At 37.9% G+C, this 26840-nt stretch overlaps 1 protein-coding gene across 1 annotated transcript in view; it reads right to left on the bottom strand.

The window, feature by feature from the left end:
* Nucleotides 1–26840, bottom strand: part of LOC139717805 (uncharacterized) — a 78721-nt gene that overhangs the window by 39231 nt on the left and 12650 nt on the right. Inside the window, exons 3-4 of the mRNA XM_071629304.1 lie at nt 3946–3993; nt 2802–2976 (exon numbers count right to left, since the gene is read on the bottom strand). Of these exons, the coding sequence (XP_071485405.1) occupies nt 2802–2976; nt 3946–3993 (223 nt within the window). The remainder of the gene's footprint in view (nt 1–2801; nt 2977–3945; nt 3994–26840) is intronic.

The raw sequence follows: 26840 nt of genomic DNA, 5'->3' as shown, positions 1-26840 counted from the left end.
CTAAAAACATACTGCAGAAAAGTCTATCAATATTGGGTGTGATTTGAAGGCTTTTTTTACATTGTATTATCTGGTATTTTACTTTAAGAGGAGCATGCTCAAATTGAACCTTGAATGATTGGTGTCAAATGTGACTAACGACCATGTAGATTTCTCAATTGACTGACATCAGCATTTATGCTATTTTGCAGTTAATCTAAGAGATAGATCGATATCCACAATTAACGGTTTTAATTCATCCACTAATAGACTATCTTGATAATTGCTTTGTGCCAAATACAGATAAAAAACCCCCTGTAAATCCCAATTTTGATAGATAGAAAAAAAACCTGGTGATTGTTACACAAGAAGCTACGAAAGCTTTAAATAAATGTGGTCTTTAAAGGCTATACATGTATATCTCTAATACATAAACAAAACCATACCAATTATTGATGATCTACGATTCACATGCAAGTTCCAAGCTCATTCATCAGCATTCCGTAAACCTTCGAAACTGAAGCTAGTTGTAAAGTTTATTAGCAAACCAACTCAGGTGTGGCAACGTGTCTCACTCAGGCCAACAGGAAGGCCATGGTAAACAAATCACAGTATTAAGGGTTGAAGGACAAGTTCACTTGAATCATATATGCATGGATTGAGTGAATGCAACAATATTTAGTAGAACACATCGTGAAAGCTTGAGGAAAGTCGGACACTCCATTCAAAAGTTATGAAATTTTAAAGTTTCAGTGCCACTATTGCTGAATGAAAGGGCAACTACCGTGTGTGATGTCACAAGCATAGAACGACATGTATACAGAAAATATAAAGAGAATTCCACAAAATTGCAATTTTTTTAAAGTACGTACACTGTACACATACCCTCGACTCGTTAATGATGTATGTTAAGGGTAATATTCCCCCTGCCTTCTGAAAGGGGCAAGTCAAGTGAAAAGTGAAAATATGTTGAATTTTCTTGATATTTTCTTTTTTATTGTTCTACACATGAAACTGTAGGAGTCTTCTCATCCAGCGATAGCAGCAATGAAACTTAAACAATGCACAACTATAGAACAGATTGTCTGATTTTTCCTGACACTTTCACTGATTAGTTAGACCAATATTGCTATATTTACTTAATCCACACATACCACACATGTAAAGGACAAGTTCACCTTCATACATACATGTGGATTGAGTGAATGAAGCAACATTGGTAGAACATATTGTTGAAAGTTTGAGGAAAATCAGACAATCCGTTCTAAAGTTATGAATTTCTAAAGTTTCTGTGCTGCCATCAATGGATGAGAAGACTACAGTTTGTGATGTCAGGTATGGAGAATAAAGAAATTACACAGAAAATCAAACATATTTTTACTTTTCTAGCATAATAAAAGAGCACTTGACATGCCTTTTTCAGAAGGCAGGGGAAGTAGTACCCTTAACATACTACTGTAACAAGTCAGGGGAATGTGTGCTTTAAAAAACAGGACATTTCATGGAATTATTTTTATTTTGTTTTACGCATGTGACATCACAAACAGTAGTAGTCTTTGCATACAGCAATGATGGCACTGAAACTTTAAAAATTCATAACTTTTGAACGGACTGTCTGATAACTTTTACTTATGTGCTATACCAATATTACTGCATTCACTCAATCCACTTATAGTGTATATATAGGTGGATTTGTATATATAGGTGGATTTGTCCTTTTAAGGTGAACTTGTCCTTTAAATGCTGACCACACTGGTATACTGCAATAAAATGTATCAAAAGTGAACACGACACAGGAACAATCAAGGTAATCACACTTAATCAGAGTTGATGCAGGAAATCCATAGCAAACACACACACACACACACACATACACACACATACACACATATTCTCTATATATACATCATGCATACTAAATAGATATTTCTAAATTGAATGACATGTGGTCACTATGGGAACATTACTATTCATCAGCAATATTGTTTCCACCAATCAAGGACACAAAAAAGACCCACCCCGTTTCTCTCTTTCTCACATGAAAATATAACTACTCGTAGCACCTGTGTACTGATCACCATTCTCCTTTAAGTTTAAACACACATACATGCATGCAAAGACATTAAAATGTCTTGTAAATTTATCTGTGAAGTCACATTTTTTTTTGGTACAAAAAATATACAAACACTCTATTTTGTTATCATTTGAACTGCACATTTCATTCAATACCCTCCACAATCCCTAAGAATGAATAAACCAACAACACTCCCAAACTAACAGTGTTGAGCCCTACCCATCATTGAGTTTGGGGCCTTTAATGATTATTGTACTCAGTTGGTGTGCTTGGGTCACTGATCAAAACAAATGTCCCATAAACTCGCTGCCGATGAATGCGGATTAAGTAATCCTAGACTAATCCCTATTCTTTTGAGTAGCCTTTCCATATCGAGGCTGTCAAAAGCATCATATCAATTTACAGTTGTCAATGTCTTTCACTCACTTAAAGGTGGAATGAGGATTACTTAGTTAATCCCTCGCGGAATGATTGAACAATTAACAGCACAAAAGTATGCATATCATGGCAGTGGCTATCGTTTCATGAATACAATGACAAACTGCTAGGAATACTGAGGGCAGCATGCTTTGTATATACTAGCACTGGAATAAGGCTTTTACAAAGAGTGCTTGCTGTAAAGGTGGATAATTAGAGGGGAAAATCATGGTGGTGGAAAAGGTGGAAAAGGTGGAAATTTCAGCCCGAATCAAAAGGGTGGGGAAAGTCTTCACAAGGGCATCTTTGGGGATATAAAAGGTTTAAATACCTGGTCTGAGAGAACATTCCTGACGTACTGCTGTGCTGCATTCCTAGGCCCCGGCACGCTATCCACAGTGTCTTCTATGCCGGAGTCCTGGGCGTCGGTCCGTACGACGGGAATGGTGGAACCTGGAGGTGGGGTGTGGTGAGGCATAACTTGGTTTGGCTGGTAGTGCCCCGTCCTGGGATGAAAGTTAAGAGTTTCAATAGTTTTGTTTTTTTTTAAAAAACGAACATTTTTCGATGATATCAAGATTGTATACATTTTCTAATGACACAATGTCATTAGTGCCTATCCTAAACAATTAATCGCACTGCCTCAAATTGTGAATGAATTACCTTCAGGAATTAAATATTCAACATCAATAAACACTTTTAATTTATCATCATCATCATCATTACTAATACTAATATAATGAAAAAAATAGAATATAAAATGTACATAACAGAAATAAATACGATAAAACATTAAATATCATACAATTTAAACTTGTTTTAGACTGATTTGTTAAAGAATATCATTTTTGTCAGATTATATCATAACTAGACAATGCATGTTGGAATTATTCACTTTACACTTAATGTATTCACTCGATTATATCTATTCCTTCTTTTATTTAAGGAAAATATTCAAAGTTCTGATCATGCTGACAAAAAAAAATTGTATCATAAGGAATAAATAACTAAAGACTACATTGATGCCCTCAAAATACTGTTATATTTTTCCCGTAATAAGGCTATGAAGACACACGACTAAATGCCTAGTACAGCTTGCAAGAGCCATTCTGTCCCGTTTAGACTACTATGCATCCACAGAACACAGAACACAACTCTTGCTGGATATGCAGCATTCAGTGAGATGTAAATGTGCAGGGTATATCCCATTCAACATACAACATGTAAATACAAAACCTAAAGAATAACGCAGAGCACATAAAGACACTGACAAAGATGTTTCAATAAAGTACCAGCACTAACCTAATGCTGGGAGAGATAGCCATTCAAAAAATGATAATTAAAAAGTAATAATTTTGGACCATAATTCAGTAAAAAGCAAAGGAATGATAATTCAAAATATGTAATGCTCTGGATAGTGCAACCAGAAAGAGGAATAAACAAACAAATAGTCAAATAAAACTTGTCATACTCACTGATATTTCTGGAAATATGAGTCAATCTTCTCCACAGTTCCAACAGCCCTGGTGGAACACAAACAGAACAAGACTTTATAATATATTTAGTAATCCAAACTTATAACCACTGACAAAACAAAAGGGGAGGGGAATCATTAAACAATGTTCCTTCATTCATGTCAAGAAAGCATTTTGTGAGCCTCCTGCATTTGGAGGATCTCACCTCCTGTTAAAGAGAAATAAAAGAATAAATGGACAGGGCATCGAGTCCATTCCACCTACGTCTTTCCGAGGGTCTCATCCCAGTTTGGCCTGATGTGGGAGTGTGATCTGCTCCCATCTGCTTCCTCCTGGACCAGTCGGTACCAGCTCATAAGTGCAGCATACCAGTGGGACTAACCCACCTAGTTTATCTTTAAACCAACTGATGTTTGTCTCTGGCAGACTCTGTGGACATTAGCATGGGGGCGGGGGCTACTACGATGGGACAAATTCAAATGCACCAAACAAACTATTTGCTCCCTAGCCAAACAAAAATCTAGAAATCCTACGGCAAACTTAAACTTGAGTAACGCGAGAACAATCTGCAATGATCCTGACGAAGATACTTTATAGAAGCAAGGAGCAGTGTCTGCGCTTGGAGTCCAACATCCTGCAATGCTGACTCCTATGGATCCATCTCGAATCCCACCTCTGGACTGTGGGGTCATCTGGATACAAAGAAAACTTAACTTGACCTCTAACAGACTACTAGGTGTACTTCCACTCTGACACAGCCGTCATATCCGTATTCCAAATATTCGGGAAACGAGGGCAAAATTGTGAGTCCCACATAGGAAGCAGCAGACGATATAAATTAAAAGAAATTCGGCACAACATCCTCCTTCCACCCAACCACTTACTCTCACTCCTACATCCTGCCACTTCACTTTTCTTTTATTTTTGAAACCAAAATCGACACCTGTGAACAATATTTGCTTGGCTTTGAACAGGGGCCCATAACTTGATAATCACTTTGTAAAATTCTTACCATACCACAGTCAGAATTCAAGTTTTTGAAAAATGATGATGACACAATGCCCATGAATCACATTTTCCACCCCTTTTTTTTATGAGTCAAAAGAAGGCAATTAAGCAATTCATCAATGCACAGGATCAAATAGCTCTATGGCAATAAATGCATGCAAAGGGAAACTACATCAACTTTCTTGTGTAATGTGATGTTATTCCCACTTTCAGTTTCCCAATCCATGGCAGGTCCCTCTCTTTATACTTTAACCTGTTGAGGACGAGTCCCGAGTATACTCGGGCAGGTGTCTATGGGAAATGCATGTTGTAGCAAAATCAAACCGTCCTCAATGGGTTAAGAGAGATATAAACTGAGGAATACCACAGTTATGTCACAAATCATCCACAAAAAGGAGAAAAAAGATATAGTGACAGATGTATTAGAAAAGTAGACATTGCAGAACTTGACGGAATTTGTTTCAAGTCAGTCAGCAGGAGTCTTACCACCTCATTCTACTGAAGTAGTGTCTGTGTATTAAACAAGACATGACCCTATTTGACCCTATGCGCATTACTGAATCACAAGAAAACAGGGACTTTTAGATGGCCCCCTTTCAAAGTCTCATGCTATATTTGACACCACTATGTCCGTGTTTCTCCCCCAACATGCCTGAAATCTCTAGGTTGTGTGAATAGAAGACTCAGTAGGCGTTTTCACATCAGCCCGATGTTTCGAAATAGTGCACTATTTTGCTGACTATTTTCTGCGAAAAATATCTAGAGCTTGGATTTTTATCGCGCTGATGTGAAAACGGCTATAGAGACTAGTACCGGTATCTGAATAAATTTGGAAATCAAAAATTGAAAATTGTACAGAGAAAATTTGAACTTGAAAAGTTTGAGCCCATATCTTTTTACATATTTCCACTAACTCCTCCCTTCTTGGCCCCACATCCCACTACCCCCCCCCCCCCAAAAAAAAAAAAAAAAGAAAAAAAAAAGAAAAGAAAGAAAGATAAGAGACAGGATGAAAGGGGCGGGGAGAAGCCGGTACCATTTTTCTTTCTCCTCCCTTCTTCTCCTCCTTATCCCTCTCCACCCCCCCCCCCCCCCCCCCCCCCCCGAAAGACAGAGAAGAGAAATAGGATGAAAGAAGATAGGAAGTAATTTGCAATTCAGAATAGTAACAAGTTATAAAAGGACACATATCAAGCCACAAAATATCAAGCAACAAAAATAGTGCCAGTGTCCTCTTTTTAGTACAAAAAGGGAAGAAAAAGAGAGCATGTCAAATAAAATATGACACCATCAGTCTTTGGCCATTCTCTAGGATGAAAACTCTGGAGGAGTCATTCATGTACATACAACAAATGTTAGGTTATTCCTGTGTTGCAAAATTCCCCCAGATTGCTGGTGTCAATTCAACATCTAGCTGGGATTTCCCTGGGATATCATACCTCTAAATGGAGTAGAGCCATTCTCATCTTTGGCGTCGGGCGTTCTCATGAGTAAACATTGCAACCTTAACAAAAAAATCACAATGTTTGAGCTCTCCCTTTCACACTGCAACAAAATATCACGAAGTTTTTACATAGAAATATTGCAGGGTCTTGCTAAAACTTTTTGCACATATTTCTATGTGAAAAATCAGCTCACACAGTAACAGTCTGCTCCACAAAACCCTGGTTATGACATGACAGCATCCTGGGCTGGGAACTTCACATTTTAAGTGTGGTCACAGAGGAAGGAATCCAGACATCAAATGGAAGATATGTGACGTGATTGCAATGAGCATTCTCATTACCAGATGTCACAACAAACTGCACACATATGTGGCATGGTTGGTAATTTTAAAAAAATATAGGCCCTATCTTATATACACATGTATGTTTCAGATGGTGTTTGGCTCAGTTGCCACTAAATTTTTAACCGCTTGTCACAATTTTTCACTGCCAGTGTGAATGGTCCCACTATACTGTATTACACCAGAGTTAGGAAGCACAAGCAATGAGCCAAAACAAAAGCCCCCCCCCCCCCAGTGCATACATGAGTGCATGCACACATACACTTGTACACACAGCACACACACACACACACACACACATGCCCACACACCTCTTTTAACAAATATGTTAGGTAGCCAAAAAGATAAATAGCACATGGGATTGTAGACAAAACAGTAAAAGATGACACTTGCTTTGAAAAACATGTTGAGGAATTTGCTGAAAGCAAACTATTCAAATTAATCCTTTCTAAGGTTTCTGCGGTGACAATATCTTTTAAGGCTTCCACTCATCGCCAATAAGGACAGCATTCTTTTTTGCATGATTAAGACAACCCTGATTAAAGTTCAACATTTCCTGACTTGAAGGGGAAATGCTACAAAAGATACATAATTATTCTTTTTTTTTAAATCACAAATTTTGATATCTAATGGAATGCAAATATTCCTCAAATTTGTGAGATATGACAAGGATAGGGCAAATACCTTTCTCCGTTCTTCTAGAAGGGGCAAGGTCTAGCATTCTTTCAATGTCATAGAAAAATGAATTTGTGTAAAATTTTACGGCATTTTCTTGATATTGTTTACTGTTTACTGACATTTATACACGAATTGATGTAGAGTTCCTATCTATGCAGTGTACAATGGAGATATTCAAAATCTCCCCTGGTACAACAACACAGTCTCTCTCATGACAACTTCAAGTGTTTCTTGCATCAGCTTTTCTTAAAATAGTGACCGTCTCTTGATGTTGTCTTGCAAAACAGTTGAGGCAATCAACCTGTTATCTTTTTAGCTAATTGATGTAACTGACACCCTTCATTTTTGACAAAATTTCTCTCTCACTCTCACTATTTGAAACACATTAGGCGCTGTCAGACTGGCAAAAGATCAAGAAGTTTGCGATCTTTTGTCGTGCAGTCACACTGGCAGCCACACTTGGATAAGAAGTTTGGGTCATTGGTACACACATGCAAGAAAGATGAAAGAGCGTGCCGTCTGATGGCTTGTGATTGTGATGTAACAATGCACATCTCATGGGTGTATGCAGGGGGGGGGGGGGGGTCGGGTCGGGAGGGTCGTACGACCCCCCCCCCCCCCCCCCAAATTTTCAAAAGGTCCACTTTTTGTAAAAGACATTTTTGTTTTTTGATGGCTTTTTACCATATATTTACAACAGGAAAAAAAGGTGGTGTTCCAGCAAATTGTCAAAAACCTCTTAAATTTCATAACTTAGTTTTATTATGCCATACCTTATTTCTAAGCCGCACTGCCATGCCGAAAAATTCACTTTTGTATGCACCAAATGGCCCCATTTTAAGATATAAAATTAAAAAACTCCCTACCATGGGAGGGGGGACACACCCCTCCAACACCTTCCCCCCGCTCGGTCGCTCCGCTCCCTCGCAAAGGTAGGTTACCTAAAGGTCAAAAAAATTTTGATTACGACCCCCCCAGAAAAAATCCTGGATACACCCCTGCATCTGTACATGACAATGGCCTCGCGCTTCGGAGACACTGCCCGCAAACAGATCGAGATGTTTGGTGGGGGTGAGGGAAATATCCCTACTTAGAGTGGGAAGTTTCATGAGAAATTTTGTGAGAAGTTTTGCAGGAAGTTTGCGGTCACACTGGCAAAACTTTGAGATCTTAAAGATAGTGAACTTAATCTTCTCGACCTTTTGCCAGTCTGACCGCGCCTATTGAGGATTTCTTCATGCACAAAATGCTCATCATTTGTTTTTGTAATCATGTCTTTATGGATGAACAAAACAAAACAAAGGACATGTTGACATAATATATTCGAAGTCCATAGTCCTATTCTGGACACATGGCAGGTAATGATTATGATTTATGAATCACCATTACTCTCTGTTGATGTGTGGATAGTTTACTCAACCATATCAAACATCGCGCATGTTAACTGTGTTTCCAGAAAGACAATGCGTCAAGATAAAATCAATGCTGTCCTCCATATACTAGTTTTTTACTACGTGTCGTAAAATCTTCCATGAACCCTGTCTACACAGACGTTGTCAAGCATTTGTGTACAGTTTTGAGAGCATTTCCACAGCATGTTTGCTTCTCTACTGCTATTCCAAGCTATCAAAGACTCATAGCCAATGATTAAGCAGGAATTTACACTACTGCACACACAGTAATCTCTTACTAACTGTATCGTTAACAGGTAAATTGACACAGAAAATTAGATGACATCCCCTCTTTCGATATTTGTTAAGAATCTATATTATTTCTCTCAGACTCCAGTGGGCATGAAACTGATGAATGATGTTTAGTGGTAGTCTTTACGGTTATGATCAATATGGGATGAGCTCCTACTCAAACTCAAGCCAGCGCTCCTTTGTTTGCCCATATAAGGCATAACAAACATTATGTAACGAGCCCATGTCTTGTAAGATCAGGGCACTGAGAGTGGGGGAAGTCCATCCAAACCATTAAAAAAAGAACAAATTGCATAGAAGTTAACAAACTTTGGGCTTAGAAAGATATGGTATTTTCAAACTGGAAAGCAATGCATTTAATCCATGACAGATTTTTCTTTCTTTTTGAATTTCAAATTCATAATCATAATTCTGTTTTAGATATGACTCTTTCCCTCTTCTGTTTGAAATCAGAATTAGTCACTTACCTTGTCAAGTTTTATGTGAATTCCACTGAGTAATTAATTATCCCACAAATATATTTAATGGAAAATGGCAAAAGTAATTACAATCGTTATTTAAAGAGTATTCACAAGAGCTTTAAAACAGTAATTTCTTAGTGAAATAAAGCAATGTGTCAGGCATTATTAATTAATTCATTAAGTTGAAATTACATCATAATGTTCATTCATGACAAGTTATAATACAGACAATATGAATTACTTTGAAGTACAAAAATATTTCTGTCCGCTTTATGATGAACAGAGTATACAAAGAGGGAACCCGATGGATGGAAATCTAAACACTGTGAAATATTCCTCACTATTACCGCATGATGAAAATTAGGTCCCATTGAGCATATTGTTAGGCTTGGTGGACACATGAGCATCCCATATCTTCCTGTTGTTCATCCTCCTATCCCACTCTCCTTCCACAAACCCTAACCACCCCCCCCCCCAAAAAAAAAGCAATTAAAAAAAAAAAAAAACTTGCCCAGGCAATATCAAAAGGGGAACGTAATATTCTGAATGTATTTCCCACTGCCATCACACGCTGTAGTATGATATCATCAGCTGAGACCTATGAAAGCATGAACAGGATTATCTTGTTGAAACGCTCTACATGTGAAGTTTTGTTGGAAGTGACCAAATATCCTACCATATAAAAAAATTTGCAATAAAGCCCAAAATATAACAAGATATAACTGTTTTCTCAATAAACCATAACTATAGATGGTTTAGTCCAGAAACATTCTTATTATATTTACTGTTCACATTTTGTATATTCAATGATATTTACCATTGATTATACTGATTCAAATTTTCGCATTGGTTGTTTCTATCCCTAACTCACATTTTAGAGTTATTTTGAAGCACTAAAGCTGGGTCTTTCTTTCATCAGCAAATTGTAAATAATGCCTCTAAGGAAAGCAAGATGCACTATCTATTTTGAACCCGATCTCCCCGATAGAACATGCGTGAAATCCTCAATAGATGGGAGAAATCATGATTCTCAAATCGACTGTACACTAGAGCTATCAAACAATTACAAAATGGTTCAAGTTTTGTGCATATCAGACAGCTTTTCAACCACTATCCCGCATAGTGCAAAGGATGTGTGATTATCACCAAGTACTTACAAGACTGGCTGGTTGTTGTTAATATCTTCCATGCCTGCAAGATTTACGTTGCACTCTTACTCCCCTATAATCTCCTTGTGATGGGCAGGGAATCCGATTCCGGTGTTTGAGTAAAAGAAGCAGTCGTGCGGAGATAGGTATTAAGAGGCAACGAAAAGCTATCCTGAGACGGAGTCTCCCAGGAATATAAGCCACCTGGGAAAGGCAGTCAGCCGGGAACGAACGGAAAAGAATCTCGCAGTCATGGTGAAAGTTGGACAAAAAAGTCTTCCCTTTCCCAATATCAGTCCAACAATTTCTCTCACAGAAACAAACAAACAAACAGGCAAGCAAATCCAAAGATGAGCTCTTCCCAAAAAGATGCTTGCAATTCCAGTGGTCCCACAATGAATGCGTTCCAGAGTTTGATGGCACTTCACTAATGGAACCACAGCTGCAGGAGGAGCGCTAAAATGGCAGGTGTTGCTTGATTCTACGACTATACGCACACTCAGAGTTCGACGCAAGCCTAAACGTCAAGCAACGTCATCTGACACACGAGGTGCAACCACAAAATGTCTGGAAAACGACACCTCGCACCCATTCCAACATGGATCCTCACGTTGCAACGAGCGTGACAGTATAATGCCCAAGGAAGATGAAGAAGAAAAATAATCAGCAATGGCTAGAGCGAAATTGCCCCCCTGTTATGTAATCGATGTTGACCGTCCAGACATGAGACAAACGATTAATAGGAAAGAAGGGAGGCCGCCTCGCCAAGGTGCCAAAATGGGTTCCCAGTCCACGAACAATTTCGAAATGTCATCATTTTGTTGCACATAAATGTAAGATCCCCTAGGCCAATATCAACCTAATCACAAGACTTGAGATAAAGAAATTACCTTTGACCAGGTAAATACCACACACCGATTGCTGTCATGCAAAACTGCAGAGTGTTAAAGTATGATGTACTTTGGAGCCTTAAAAAGTAACAAAAATACAAACTAGAAGTGGGTGGCTGATTTAATTATATAAAAGAGCACAAAAGGAAAGATTAAACAAACAAATTTCATACTAAAATGGCACTGCATGCACAAGGTTTATTGTGTGACTTTGATATTACTGTTTACAAATTCTAAACATGTTTTCACTTTCTGAGTTAGTACAAACTTGTACATGTCAGGACAAGGATTTTAAAGAAATTGGGTTGGTTGGGAATCTTGTACTCAACAAGTCAGAAAAGGTCTTGCACCAAAATATCTCAGAATCATAATTCAAACCTATATTTTTTCTCCATGGACCTTGCAACCACAAACCTTTGAGTCATCTGTAATGACTCGATAGCCTGCATTCCACTACTTGGAATCCTGCTTGCCTGCCAATTGTTGTAATGTCACAAAAGCAAGCTTTACAAGTGTGAGAAACAACCTATGTTATTCAAACAACATTATTACCTTTCAAGAATTTGTAAGTAAAGTGGTCTACTTAAAGATAATATAAAGTTTTGGTACCTCAAAAGTTTCCCTGAATTTCCTTGTCTTAGTTTGTGTTTCAGGTTAAAGTACCTTTCATATAACTAACACTGTGAGACTTACTCGCCCCAAAGTGCTCTCATGCCTTAGTAATCATGCAATAATGGTTTCGTACCAGAGCCGTCGCGGTACCGTGGTACCGCGAGAATCAATATACAGTACACGTATTGTACGAAACCATTACTGCATGCATGATAACTGCAACCAGCAGCCCCATACGCATAGCTAACTGCGACCAGCAGCCCCATACGCATAGCTAAATGGGGCTGCGCATTGTAGCATCCAGGATCACGACAGACGTAGTATCGCGAGTAAATATCAACTTAAAATCCAAAAATTTCTTGAACTTGAAGACTCACCAGTTAAGTTGAAGTATTGAAAACAGGCTTTGGGCAACGTTTGGTTCTGCCAATAGTCCCTTTCTGTTCGAATTGATGACTGAATGTGACTCGGTCGAGAGGACCTTGGGAGAGCTACACTGAATCGACAGCCAGCGCATGCGCACACAGACATTTTATCCGTTCATGGATTTGAAATTTGCGCTGACCGTCAATTCAGTGTAGCTCTCCCAAGGTCCTCTCGACCGAGTCACATTCAGTCATCAATTCGAACAGAAAGGGACTATTGGCAGAACTAAACATTGCCCGAAGCCTGTTTTCAATACTTCAACTTACTGGTGAGTCTCCAAATTGAAGAAATTTTTGGATTTTAAGTTGATATTTACCCGCGATACTACGTCTGTCGTGATCCTGCATGCTACAATGCGCAGCCCCATTATGCTATGCGTATGGGGCTGCTGGTCGCAGTTAATTGCATGATTACTAAGACATGAGAGCACCTTGGGGCGAGTAAGTCTCACAGTGTAGTTATATGAAAGGTACTTTTACTTGAAACACAAACTAAGACAAGGAAATTCAGGGAAACTTTTGAGGTACCAAAACTTTATATTATCTTTAATAGCAGTACTGGTAATTCAAATTTGCTCCATTAAACTTATCAATACTCACATTTCTGCAGCTTATTCCGCTTTAACACTGTCATGTTACTACAGAGAAAAATCTATTCTCATGGATCTCATACACTACGGCAAGCTCATTCCTGTATGCAATGGCTTAATGATGGTTTCAAATGCCAATAGTATGTACATTCATCAAGCTTCTCTAACATTGATTCTTTCCAGCAAAGTGCCTTTGAATCTTTCCATTTGAAGGTCAGAGAGAAAATAAGCGAGTTGTATTTCTTGAGCAGCAGTGAGAGAGCTTTAAACAAAATGCTTCATAAGTGGATAAGTGGAAATAGTGACATCTCAACTAAAAGCAAATGAGTTTCAGTATGCACATGACATCATTAAAGGGATAGTACAGTATTGGTGGAGATGAGAATTGGGCTTTTAACTTTTTGCAAGATACCAAGAAAACATTTATGATATAGTACAGAGCATACTATTTCAAGAGGAATTAAAAGTTTATTTGATGAAAATCGGGTTTGGAATGAATGAAACATCCAAAAACAAAGTAAAACAAATCGATCGTAATAAAGTGTGGGTCCCACACTTTACCAGAATCACTCTTTTTTGGATATCTCAGCCATTTCAAAACCAATTTTCATCGAATTTTCATTGAATTCCTCATAGAATTACATGCTCTTTCATATTTCATTTAGGTTTCTCATTATCTCACCAAAAAATGTTAGAAACCTAAAATTAGGTCTCAACCAAAACTATACAATCCCTTTAAACTCAGTGAACAGGACGGTCAATTCAAGGTGCCTATGGATTAACCCTAATCTTACCATCACCAGCTTCTGCATATGTACACAGCATTCATGGCATTGGGTAGATGGTCCTCAAAGGGTTTGATGCCACATGAAATGACTTGCTGACATCCACTTGTTCATAACTTTCTTTATTTTGAAGGGGGATGATATCCAGTATGTGGAATGAGCTAATGCAGCAATATTAGTAGAACACATCAGTGACGTTTGAGGAGAATCGGACAATCCATTCAAAAGTTTGAATTTTGAACAACTAAAAGTGGTAACCATGGTGTAAAGAAGGTTTGACAGGGTAAAATTGTAAGGGAGGAAGCATGTGCTATTCTTGGGCTGCCAAAATTTTAACATAAAAATCAAGTAGATTCCAAAAAGGCAGTTATGGAGTTACATGTTGTTTGTGCATATTGCATGCATTTTTATAGGCCAAAGTTATTCTACAATACATGCATCCCAATCAGGGAGACGGGCATTTATGCTATCACAAGGACAGAGAAGAAAACTGTAGTTTTCAAGGAGGCTCCTGCGAAATCATGGAGCCCTATCACTTGTCAGCTCTCCTACTCTGGTGCCTTGTGCAAACTGCAAAGAAAATGGAAACTCAAATTTGGAATGACCATCGGTTCACAAGAAGACAAATTCATCTTACCTCGAGAAACCAATGAGGAATATCTGTGGGTCAAATGCAGAAAACGGAACTTGCTCTTCTGCCATCCCGCCCACTTTGGTCCCCGCGTCAATTCAAGCTTGTATCACCGCACTTTATGCAGACTCACATGAACAAGAATCATCTGGTCATTTTCTGCTGGAATTATTTGTGGGGAAAGCGGTAATTGCTGTCAGAGGACCAAGGCCTGCCTCCAAGATTCACTTTATGACAATTTATGATGCGTAATAATAATAATCAGACGCCATAACGGTTGAGAGCCTGGAGCCACGGAGGGTGTGGAGTGTGTCCAGCTAGCTGTCACCGATATCTCAATACACTTTCCAATTAAGTGGTTGGAAGGCTTGGTGTTAAGGAATGGTATGACGGGGGCATACATGTAGTAAAGTGTTTACTGAAGACACCAACCTGCCCCTCTATCCCTCCTCTAAAATAATAATAAGGAATGGGGTGAACGGAAGATATAATCCCTCGCACAATGGGAGCCAAAAAGGAAAAATACCGATCCTTTTTGCTCCCTTCCTATTCATTCAGTCTACGCCCTCAGACTTGTATTCTAATCTCTGGGATAATCTCTTGATCTCTTTTATGTTCAAGACATTATATACCAATGCAGGTTGGGGCCCATACAATGCCCTAAGTACTGTTCAATCAGAACAGCTATCATGGCTCTAGATGGGCAGGGTTGAATCCTCTTGCTACCAATGCCAGCTGTACCTTATATTGCCCTCCACGGCTTCACTAGAAATCAGTAACTTTGTAATTAAACAGCTCTGACTGTCGTTGCAGTGCAAATTGACAACTTGTTTGTATTTTAAAAGTTGCCCATTTGGCAGGTGAAGAGGGCGCTTCATGAGCCGCTCATCAAACTTTGATTAGTTCGTGCCATGCCAAAAAATTCCAAAGTCCCGGTGAAGATTCTCTGATGGTGCAGAATGCAGAGGTCACCTTTTAAATCTCAAAGCACCACATGCCATGCAGTGATACACAGACATATAATTACTATGGAGCCATATTATGCACCAGCTTCATGCACACAAGTACAGGTAACTAAACATAACCATCAATTTTATGTGAGAAGCTCACTGATATTTTGACAACTATGTGTATTCGTACCCTGCCTGGATTGTGTGCAACATCAAACTATGGTACACAAACATTTCTCTTTATTACCTCCACCAAGTAGGTTTATGTTTTTGTCAGTGTTGGTTTGTCTGTTTGCAAAATACATGTACATCATAAAGTTGGGAAGGGACTTGGACGAAACTTACAGAAAAAGTTTACAATGACACAAAGAACAGATGATCAAATTCCAGTATTGGTCTGGCCCACCATTTGAATCCAGGAATTTCAAAAAAAAAAAAAAAAATCCTTTTTTGAAGGATTATCATTGGCAAATAGGACAAGTAACTCATCTAATTACTGGGCCTGACATGCCTCCTGTCAAGTCTTACAACTTTTCCCTCTTAAAACAACAATGTTCACCAACAACAAAAAACAAAAATCAACAAACGAACATACATCCAATGATATGGCACATTATTGCTGTTCTGTGTAGACCATAAGTACAATTCTGCATGATATTCCTGCTGATTTAGACAGGAAGGAAAACAAAATAAAAGAAGTTCTGTCAAAGACAGTTACAACATATGAAATTTTATAAGTAAAGTTCCACAACTTTAAAGGCACAGTGTAATGGTGATATTGGTCAAACGCATGCAAATTATAGGACAAGTCCACCTTCATATACATTAGGATTGAGAGAATGCAGCAATATTAGTAGAACACATCAGTGAAAGTTTGAGGAAAGTCGGACTATCCGTTCAAAAGTTATGAATATTTTAAGCATCTGTGCAGTCACTGCTGGATGACAAGACTACTACAGTGTATGATGTCACATGCGTACAACTATATAAGGAAAATAAAAAGATAATTTCACAAAACTTTACTTTTTGAATAAAGTGCACATTTCTTTGACTTGCTACTGAAGTATGTTAAGGGTAATATTATTCCCCCTGCCTTCTGAAAGAGAGAAGTCGAATGTTCTTTTGTTATGCGAGAAAAATGGAAATATGTTGAATTTTCTTTGTTCTTTCTTTATATCTTTGTACTCATGTGACATCACAAGCTTACTTAGTCTTTCCATCCAGCCGTGACTGATCAGAAACTTCAAAAATTCATAACTTTTGAACGGATTGTCCGATTTTCCTCAAACTCTCACTGATGTGTTCTACTAATATTGCTGCATTCACTCAACCCACATGTCTATGAAGGTGAACTTGTCCTTTAATAAGGTGATGATGTCATCAACTCACAATTCTCTCCTCAGTTTGTGAATAAAATAATATGTATTTTGAAAAAAAAACCTCACATTTCAAACGGTGAATAATTCAACGAGCACAATCCCCCCCCCAAAAAAAAGAGAAAAGGATGATAAAAATTGCCAAGTTATACTGCAACACTTCAACAGTTTAATGCTTTTTTATGCAAAACATCTGGAATTTTTTCCTCTGATTCAATGTCAACAGAAAAAAAAAAAATTCTCATGACTTCTTTCGTTGGTCAAAACGGAAACATGTGAGGCCAAACACAATCTCATCTTTTTAATATATTTGTATCAATATGCAGATGTGGTTGCTTCAGCAGAATTGCTAATTGCAGAATTTCAAAGAAACATTGAAATTCTGCCATTTTTTATACCAGGTTTGATTTTGATCATGAAACTTCCATTGTTGAATAGTTTGTTTGACTCTACTCTCTATAGTGCCAACTTGAACACACTGTATAACTGCACTTCAAGTTTGGCATGTGGATAGGCAAAGTTCCACAGTGTATCTGTCCACAGAGTATAATGCTTCTCACCCCCACCCCCACCCCCCTCCCCCCTCCCCCCCCCCCCCCCCCCCCCCCATGGCGCATACAACAGATCTCAACTCATTCACAGTGAAAGTACTACTTCAAACAGCTTTCATTGGCTCTTTACAATGTGCACACATGGTTTCTTTCTTGCGCAAATACACTGTAAATCTGACAAGACATAGGGCAAGTAGGAAATTTACTGGTCTAGGAATGTACGGTGTCTGGCAGAATAAGAAAGCAAGGAGGCAATGGGGAGCTCCCTGCAATTTCTGTGGGTTTCATCATTCTACTTTATTTGTTGCAGTTTTTGGCATTACATTTCTCTGAATACAAGATATCATGGGAACACGCCACTGCTTGACTGAGGCAGCCTAAAGGCTTGTGCTTTCAAAAAAAAAATCACCAAAAAAAAAAAATGATGATTGAATCATATGAAAGAGTTTTCAAAACCACTGAATTATGTCACAATTCAAAATTTGATTTTGAGTCAAAATTTCATGCTACTTGTAGGGCCCTTCTACCGGAAGGTGACAACATTGTAGTTGCTGATTTACTGACGAACATTAATTATTCTTGTATGCACCAGTTAATGTTTGTGAGGGGCAAGTTTCACCAGAAAATTGCAACATTTCAAGAAATCGTAAACATATAGGCCCTTACAAAGCTCTGCTTATTTAAGTTTTTCTTTCATGATACATTCTGGTCCATATGCTATTTGACAGATGTAGACAGATTATTTCCCTCTTAAATCTATGTTTCTTTCTGTTTTCAAACAAGCAATAACATTCATAATCAAAACTGAAATTCAATGATGGTTTCTACCTCAAAACTTTACATGGCCACCATAGATTTCAACTTGCTCAAAGGGAACCCAAACCCAAAGAGCAATGTGGATTGAGTGAAAGCAGCAACATTAGTATCTGTAAACACACTAGTGAAAATTTGAGGAAAATCGGACAATCAATGCAAACTTTATGAATTGTAAAAATTTTGGTGTTGGAACCGCTGGATGAGGAGACTACTTGAGGTTATGACATCTATGTGGTCAACAATATAAATAAAATATAAAGGGAATTCCACAAAAATTCATTTTTTATGAAAATTCACATTCCATCAACTTGATACTGACATACATGTTAAGGGCACATGTAGCAATTATTCCCCCTGCTTTCTGAAAGTGGTTAGTCAAGTGCTCTTTGATAATGCTAGAAAAGTTAATTTTTGTGGAATTTTCTTTATATTTTCTTTATATTGTTGTCCACACATACATCATAACCTCTAGTAGTCTCCTCATCCAGCGGTTCCAACACCAAAAATCTAAAAATCCATAACTTTTGCATCAATTGTCCGATTTTCCTCAAACTTTCACTTATGTGTTCTACTGATGTTGCTGCTTTCACTCAATCCACATTGTTCTCAGGTTTGGGTTCCCTTTAAAGAAAATTAGTATTAAAATAGAAATGCACGTGTACATATATGCACATTACTGGTACCATATACAGTAGGAACAGACTCTCACATGTTTTTGCAATGGATAGTCTCCTAGTACGTACCTCCTTGGTCTAAATTTGGAGGTAATGTAAATTATTCACTAAAGTACTTAGTCATACTGTACACACACCAGCCGTACCGATATTGAGGAACAATGACAAACACATAGGCCTGGTCCTGGTACTAACTGGTGTGGGTTCATAGCTAGTCTGGCTATCAGACTGCATGCAGCACTTTCCATTTTATTGGTCTTCTTGTTTCTTTCAGGACTATTGATGTACAATGTACATTGTACTATGTTCTCACTACAGGCAATAATCCTACACTGCACATCTACTTTTTAATACTCAACCCATTGAGGATGGGCTGATTTTGCTACAATGTAATACGCATTTCCCACAGACCCTTTGCACCAGTATTACTCAGGACTCGTCCTCAATGGGTAAGACTAACTTTCTGCAATGATACTGTTAAATGGAGATCCTTAGTTTTCTACATTGTAAGCTTCACTGTACAAATGTAGATGAAGAGTATCCAAGTAAAGGGAATCTCTTGAAATGGTCATACAGTCTTTGCATATAAGGCTAAGAAAATTAGGCAACAACAGGACTGACCCTGTGGACAACCAAAATACTCAAAAAAATTTGGCTAAGTACATCAGTGAAAACTGTTGGGAAAATATGGAAATATAATGCCCAAAACATTTAAGGGATAAATTGAGTAGGCCCTAAGTGACAGTAACTGCTGGTCTATTAAAGTCTGAGAATTTTATTTTCACTTTACTGTGCATGCATTTCATGGTATCTTCCTACAGTTGTAAACATACATTATTCATGACAAGAGAACAAACTTCTGCACTATTCTTGTTTGAGACGGTTTCCTTGATAAACCTGGCTGTTAATCATCATAAAATCATGACAAAAAATTAATACTCAAGGATTAAAATTAAATTAATTAAAACTTGAACTCAATAAAGAAACATGACACATCTGAAAATTGTGTTCTATCTATCAAATGGTATCAAAAGATGAGCTACAAAATATTTCATCGTGAACTTAACAATCATTGATACTATAATCAAAGATTGCATCAAACATTCTTACTCCAAAAAGCTCTGCATGATCCTGGAAATGTACCTCAAAATAGCAAGCAAACCAGAAAAATGAAAACATAAAAAGATGAACAAAGGGGAACAAAAAGAAAAATCCCAAATTGTACTAATATGAATACCTTGTCTGGAAAATACAGTACAAAAACAGTGTACATTTGCAATGGTCTGAAATGGCACCACCTGATAATGTTGATGGTGCCAACAGGAGTTTGACTACTCAGATGAATACTTTTTTGCTCTCATTACTTATTTCTATTCTGATAAAAATATATTGTTACTAAATAAAAACAAAATTTTGCACAACTGCAGTACTGCACTGCACCTTTGTCCATAACCTGTTTGCAGTTATTCCATGATCCATAAAAGTACCATGAGCCAGGGTATACTATGTACACACACAAAAAAGTGGGTCAACGTTTGTCCAGAATGATCATAAATGACTCATGTGACTCGTGTTGAAAGACTTGTGTCACCGTGCCTGTCGCGGCAAGCTCATACTCCGACTCTCCTAAAAAAATGAACAATTCCAAAGTCTTCTGACAACTCACTTGATATCATGCTAATAACTTCATAGCTCTGGCAGTTCCACCCTGAACTTGCATTTTATTTTTGTCTCATCCTTTGTTCTATCACTGCCCCCTTCTTTCTCTATTTCTGGAGATTTCCATGAGCAAAGTTACTATTTCCATAAAATGTGCAATATGAGCTTTATCATTATCATTATTATTACTTCAGAAAGCATAAAATCAATCAGGTAAAGGGTCAGAACTCCCAACTTGAGAAAAAAAGGTAATGCCAATCCGATGTTCTCCTTCACTAGCAAGGATTTAATTGTGAATATATCATTCAAGGTACAATACAATAGGAATACAGACATGGACAAATATTAGTTTGGATCAACTCTCGTAATTTTTCCTCATACATTGTACCTTCTTGTAGACAAATTATGTCTTATACTACAATGTACATCAAAGTAGAACTTTCATACTGTGCTGCATTAGAAACTCCTACACTAGCTCGAAGTGAGAGGAATATCATTAACACAAATACAGTGTGTAGTTAGAGTACTACTAGGATAAATTTCCTTGAATTTGACCCATAGGCCTATCTCTATTTGAAAAAAACAACAACACCAAACAAACAAAATAACAATTACTGTTGAGAATAAGTGTGGTTTCGGGACAAAAAATATTTGAAATACTACAATGAAAGTTTCTGCAAATATGATACTCACAAGATGTGCATCCTGTTTCTAAATTCACCCTTCACAGCCAGAAAGAATCTAGAACTGGTCAAGTCATTATCAATCTGCACGAAATAAATCAAGTGTCTGCTGAAATTCATCATACATACAGACAGAAAGCACGCCCTCAATGCTACTTATCACTGTGTAACAGCAAAACGAATGGTAAAAATCCATGGGGCGTTTCGTTCATTTAAAAAAAAATTCATTAAAGGGGATGGCTAGTAACTGATCAGTGGGAATCAGTGGGAATGCTGAGGGATGATTGTTCCAATCCTTGTGGGATTCATTTAAGAGTACATTAACTTTTCTTGTGTGAAAAATTATTTGCTTCAGAATGGTCTCATATTCAAGTAATGTGCAGTTTAATGTTTCCAGGTAAGCGTCCTTGGTCAGTGACGGGGCATTAATCTGCACATTACTTGAATATGAGACCGTTCTGAAGCAAATAATTTTCACACAACAGTAGATATACATGTATAATGTACTCTTAAAGGTAGGGAATCCCATTTGCATGCCTTAAATGAAGAGTTGTATAAATACAGTGGTATGTTGAAGAGAGCATCATTTTAGAAACTCCCATAAAGTATTGAAAGTGGAAGGTAACATTTAGTACACTTTTTTGACCGTTAGATTTTGAATTGAATTTTTTTCGGGGCTCACCGTAAATTCCAGTACATTACTAGGCTACCTTTGCAGACCCATGCACTGCATGTGTGTCCATCATGTATATTTTGTGAAGAAAGTTCATCAAAACTTACAAACATTTCTATATACATTCTTGCCACACACTCTATATGTTATTACATCAGCTCTTATACTTTTAGATTTGTGTTTATAGATAAAAAATACAGAAGACTGCAACAAAAAGGCTTAAGTGTGGCTGACACACAGAACTACTGAGTAGTTGAGTTTTGTGCATTATTCAAATTGTAGATAACTGTTGACTTCCATATTTCTCAGCAGTGGCCTAAACAAGTCCCCTGAGGTTCATATTTAATGTTTTGCTGCATTTTGGGAGGTCTGTAAAAGGTATCCCCTACCTTTAAATGAATCCCACAAGGATTGGAACAATCATCCCTCAGCATTCCCACTTATTCCTACTGATCGGTTACTAGCCATCCCCTTTAACATCCCGCTGCTTTGCTCCTACCATGAACACTTACGAGGAGGGACCTTCACCTTCACAGCTGATTTGTTCGGAAATGTCGGATGTACCACGTACTAAAGTTTCTGGAGAATGGAAACCAGATGGTTCTTTCCCCTTGAATCACTGAGCCCGACTGAGCGAGAAGTCCATCAGGCCTGGGAGACATTTCGTCATGTCATGTGAGCACAACTTCATGCAACGCCAGCCTCACATCACTCTGAGAGAAGAGTTAATTGAATTCTCCGCCTCATGAGGACCAAGGAGAAGAATTTCCATGACAGGGAACCTTTATAGCCCTTGGACTTTTGTACAAACGATTGCGATACTCCTATCAAACAGTTTTGTTTTTGTTTGTGTTTTTTTTTTACCAGCCATTCACTCAAGTTTAGCAATTTGATACTCAAACACAAATCAAAACCTGTATCATACCCAATGACATAAATTTTATTAATAAGGATATGACATCAATGTTTAGGAGGAATCGAAACAGTCAATTAGTTGTGAGTATCTCTCTCTGTTTCTAAGGCCTGAACAATTTGAATCAGTACCAGACACTCGAGAACTGTACACCATAGGACATCGGAGATAGAGAGATCGTAACTTGAACATACAGGCACAAGGGACGATCATACACGCTTTATTCAAATTTGTGCAATTCTTCTGTCCAAATGTCTTAATTGCAACTGATTGACAAATTGCACTACATCGACGTAAATCATTAAGTCTCCCGGGCCTGATGGACTCCTTTATATCGTCGATGTAGGGCAATTTGTCAATCAGTTCCATACACGCTCTGTCTTCATTTGACCTACAAGTATACCAGTACAGTCTCTACATAGTTGTAAAGTGTCAGGCAGAGCATTACTCATCTAATTAAGCGATGAACCTGATATACCAGTACTGGAGAGGTACTGTATATTTCATTCATGTAAGATATCACACATTATCGAAACCCTCGGCTGTAACTTATCACAAACAAAAGCATGATAAAGTTGCATCTCTACAGCCACAGCTCATCTTCTGACAGTTTCTGTATTCAAACACTAAAGTCACACAACATCCTTTGCAGAAACTCCAACCTTTCATGAAATACTTTCAAGGAAAACTAGAGATTGTAATTTGTCATCACTGACAAATTAAGGTGATCCGATTTTTTTTTTAATCAATGATTCGAGTCCTGATCGTAATAGGCATGACAATACAAGTTTCATCTGTGTTTAGAGACATTGGCCGTGTGAGGTTTGGATTCTCATTTAGAAAAGGGAGTCATATCTGCCATCTTTGGTACCAATTCTGTATACACTGAATAACGAAGATACAGCAACGAATACATATGACCTTTGACCCACCTTTACACTCCCAAGATGGCATCTGAGGAAAAAGTGGTTATTTTGTGAAATGATTCTTGCGACATCGTCTATATTCGTGTGCAAAATATGGCAAAGATAGGACAGGTATTCACCAAGATGCAAAATGCAAAGTCTTAGGTACAACATAAAATCTGGGAGAAATTCACCGAAGGGTAAGTGAGAGCTAGTGCTCGATAAAGAAAAGCATGTCGATTTTCACATTAAAAAAAAATCCCTCCCATAGAGATAACACGTCATAACGAAAATACAGAAAGAAGTACATATGACCTTTGACCTCACTTTGCACACCCAAGATGGCGTCTGAGCAAAAAGTGGTTATTTTGTGAAATGATCCTTGTTACATGGTCTTTGTGTGTGCAAAATATGGGAAAGATAGGACATGTATTCACCAAGATACAGGATGAAACATTTATGACCTTTGACCCTAATTTACATACCCAAGATGGTGTCTGATCAAGTAGTTGTTATTTTATGAAATAATGTACGTGACATGAACTAAACATGTGCAAAATATGGGATTGATAGCCATTGTTGTTGTTCATCTATTGCACAGAAAGTAGTAGAAAGAAAGAAAAATAAAGAAAAAAATATGTTATTTTATAGAAATTTGAAGGAGAAGCATAAAAAAATCAGAAAAAGATAAAGTTAGGAAGGGAGATTAAGACTAACTAAAGAAAAAGAAGAAAAAAAGTGTTTAAAAAAATGAAAAAAAAATATTGGCAGGGGTGAGCCTCGAACCAGGGACCTTAGGATTACGAGTCGGATGCGCTATGCAATGACCTATTTCATGCTCCATAGGCCCTGTGTATTAAGCAAAATGACGCTGCATCGAAGCCACGTGCCATTTTCAACCAAGTTTTTCGACGTGATGCCGACGTCGTATGAAAAAATGAAGGGCACACTTACGATAGCCCAAAGTCTCAGCTACAACATACTAAAATCTGGGAAAAATTCACCGAAGCAAAAGTGAGCTAGTGCTCGAAAAAGAGAGTCATGTCAATTTTCACTGCCAGAAAAACTGCTCTCCCATAGAGATAACACGTAAACTGGTCAAATTCTACAAGGATACATTCAATCCATTTTTACGAGGCGATGACGTCATCCAATCAAAATGTTGTTTTTATATTAATGAAAGAACATTTCATAAGCTACAACATACTGAAATATGGGAGAAAATTGGCAGAGGATAAGTGAGATACGCTCGAGTAAACTTGTAATTTGATGACGTCATTTTGAAAATTTACTTTTTTTACTTTATTAAGAAATTTGATATCTTTTAATCATTTTGTCAGCATTGCCTACCCATGAAATGACATGTACAACTCATCAGCTTTCAATATATGTAAAGAAAATGGGGGGTCACCGTCCATCCTGACGAGTAAAATCGGATTTAAAATTGGCAGTTTTTTGGCATAGTTGCACTGTATATCGCCATTGACGCGCGCGCGGAATTTCAACTTTGACGGGCCCGTATGACGTCATATTGAGTCGGATTGACTTGAAACTTGGTAGAAATATTCCTTGACATTTCAGACATCTGATCACAGTGAAAAAATGGGAAATTTCTATTGCATATGACCTGTGCGTGCGCATATGCGCGCGCGCGTACGCGTCCGTCCGATTTTTTCAATTTTTCAAAAAATGCTCTAAATGGTCTGAAACGTGTGCAAAAAAATTTTGGGCTTGATTGGAGCATACAAATATTTCAACGCGCGCGTACGCGCACGTTTTAAGAGAAAATATGAATTTTGACAATATGAATAGAATTCGCTTGACTTGAAATATATGTGACGTAAATTTCATTTAAAAACTCCATTCCATTAATGAGATATGATTGAGAATGTGTTTTCATATAATGACGTCATAGTGACGTCACGGTCGACTGATCACAACGATTTTACTTGATCTGTCGTCTTTGGGACACGATACATACATGGTATGAGTTTGAACTTGATAGGCATAGCACTTTCTGAGCTAACCTCTGCACAACTTTTGAGGAGAAATAAAGAAAGAAACAAAGAAAGAAGAATAAAGAATCAGTACAGATACAGAAGGTGATCCGAGAGGATACTCGGATCACCTAATGATGTGCATTTATAACTCAGTCTTTGAGTACTGATCCCTGGGCTGCTCCCAGAACTTAACGACTTCTCAAAATTTCTGCACCTACAATGTAGACTCCTACACATGTATACTGGGCATGCAACCAAGTGTTGCAGCAAATTATGAGCAATGTCCCCTTACACATAAAAATTTTGTAGACCTGTTTTATGGCAACCGTAGGTTTATTTTTCCATAAAAGTCCTGAAAACATTAAAGTTTGACAGTCTCAGTGGAGTCCAAGTCCCACTTTTCCTTCATTATTCTCACGTAGACACATGGAGTGATTAGTGTGTCACTGTGTGTGTAGCTTGGGTAGTGTGTAGTACTGGAACAAGGGTTCGTTCGTAGTGATACAACAAACAAGGTACGAAATTAGCGATGGTCCGCTGGCCATTGGCCACCTGAAATCTCGTTGGACTAGCTAAAAGTCATAAAATTCTTAAGTTACTAGCCCGTCTGGCTAGCCAAAATATTGCTTCAGTGTCAAAATTGATTCTAACAAGTAGTCCGTCTGGCTAGTTAAAAAAAAAGTTAAGTGCAACCCCTGACAAATCGATCATACACTGCACATTCAACATGCACTTACATTCAAACATTAACCATTCATTAAAAGTGTATCATACACTGCACATTCAACATATTACTTTGTATTATAAAATGGGTTCAAGAACGTAGCCAATAGGAAGCGCTGAAATGAGTCACGTGGGCTTTGATTACTTTAGTACCATTGCACTGCAGTACCAGTGCGCACTCAATCAGTTGTTACAAGTGCGTCGCGCGCTAACTTATACGCGCTGTCAATCCTGTAAACAACTTCCAGTTCGGGC

This window comes from Diadema antillarum, unplaced genomic scaffold (assembly GCF_040938485.1).
Source record: "Diadema antillarum isolate AM-2024a unplaced genomic scaffold, OU_Dant_1.0 scf00000083, whole genome shotgun sequence".
In the NCBI taxonomy this organism is placed as follows: domain Eukaryota; kingdom Metazoa; phylum Echinodermata; class Echinoidea; order Diadematoida; family Diadematidae; genus Diadema; species Diadema antillarum.
Note: the sequence above shows the minus strand (reverse complement) of the source record. Positions and strands in the feature narration are given on the sequence as shown.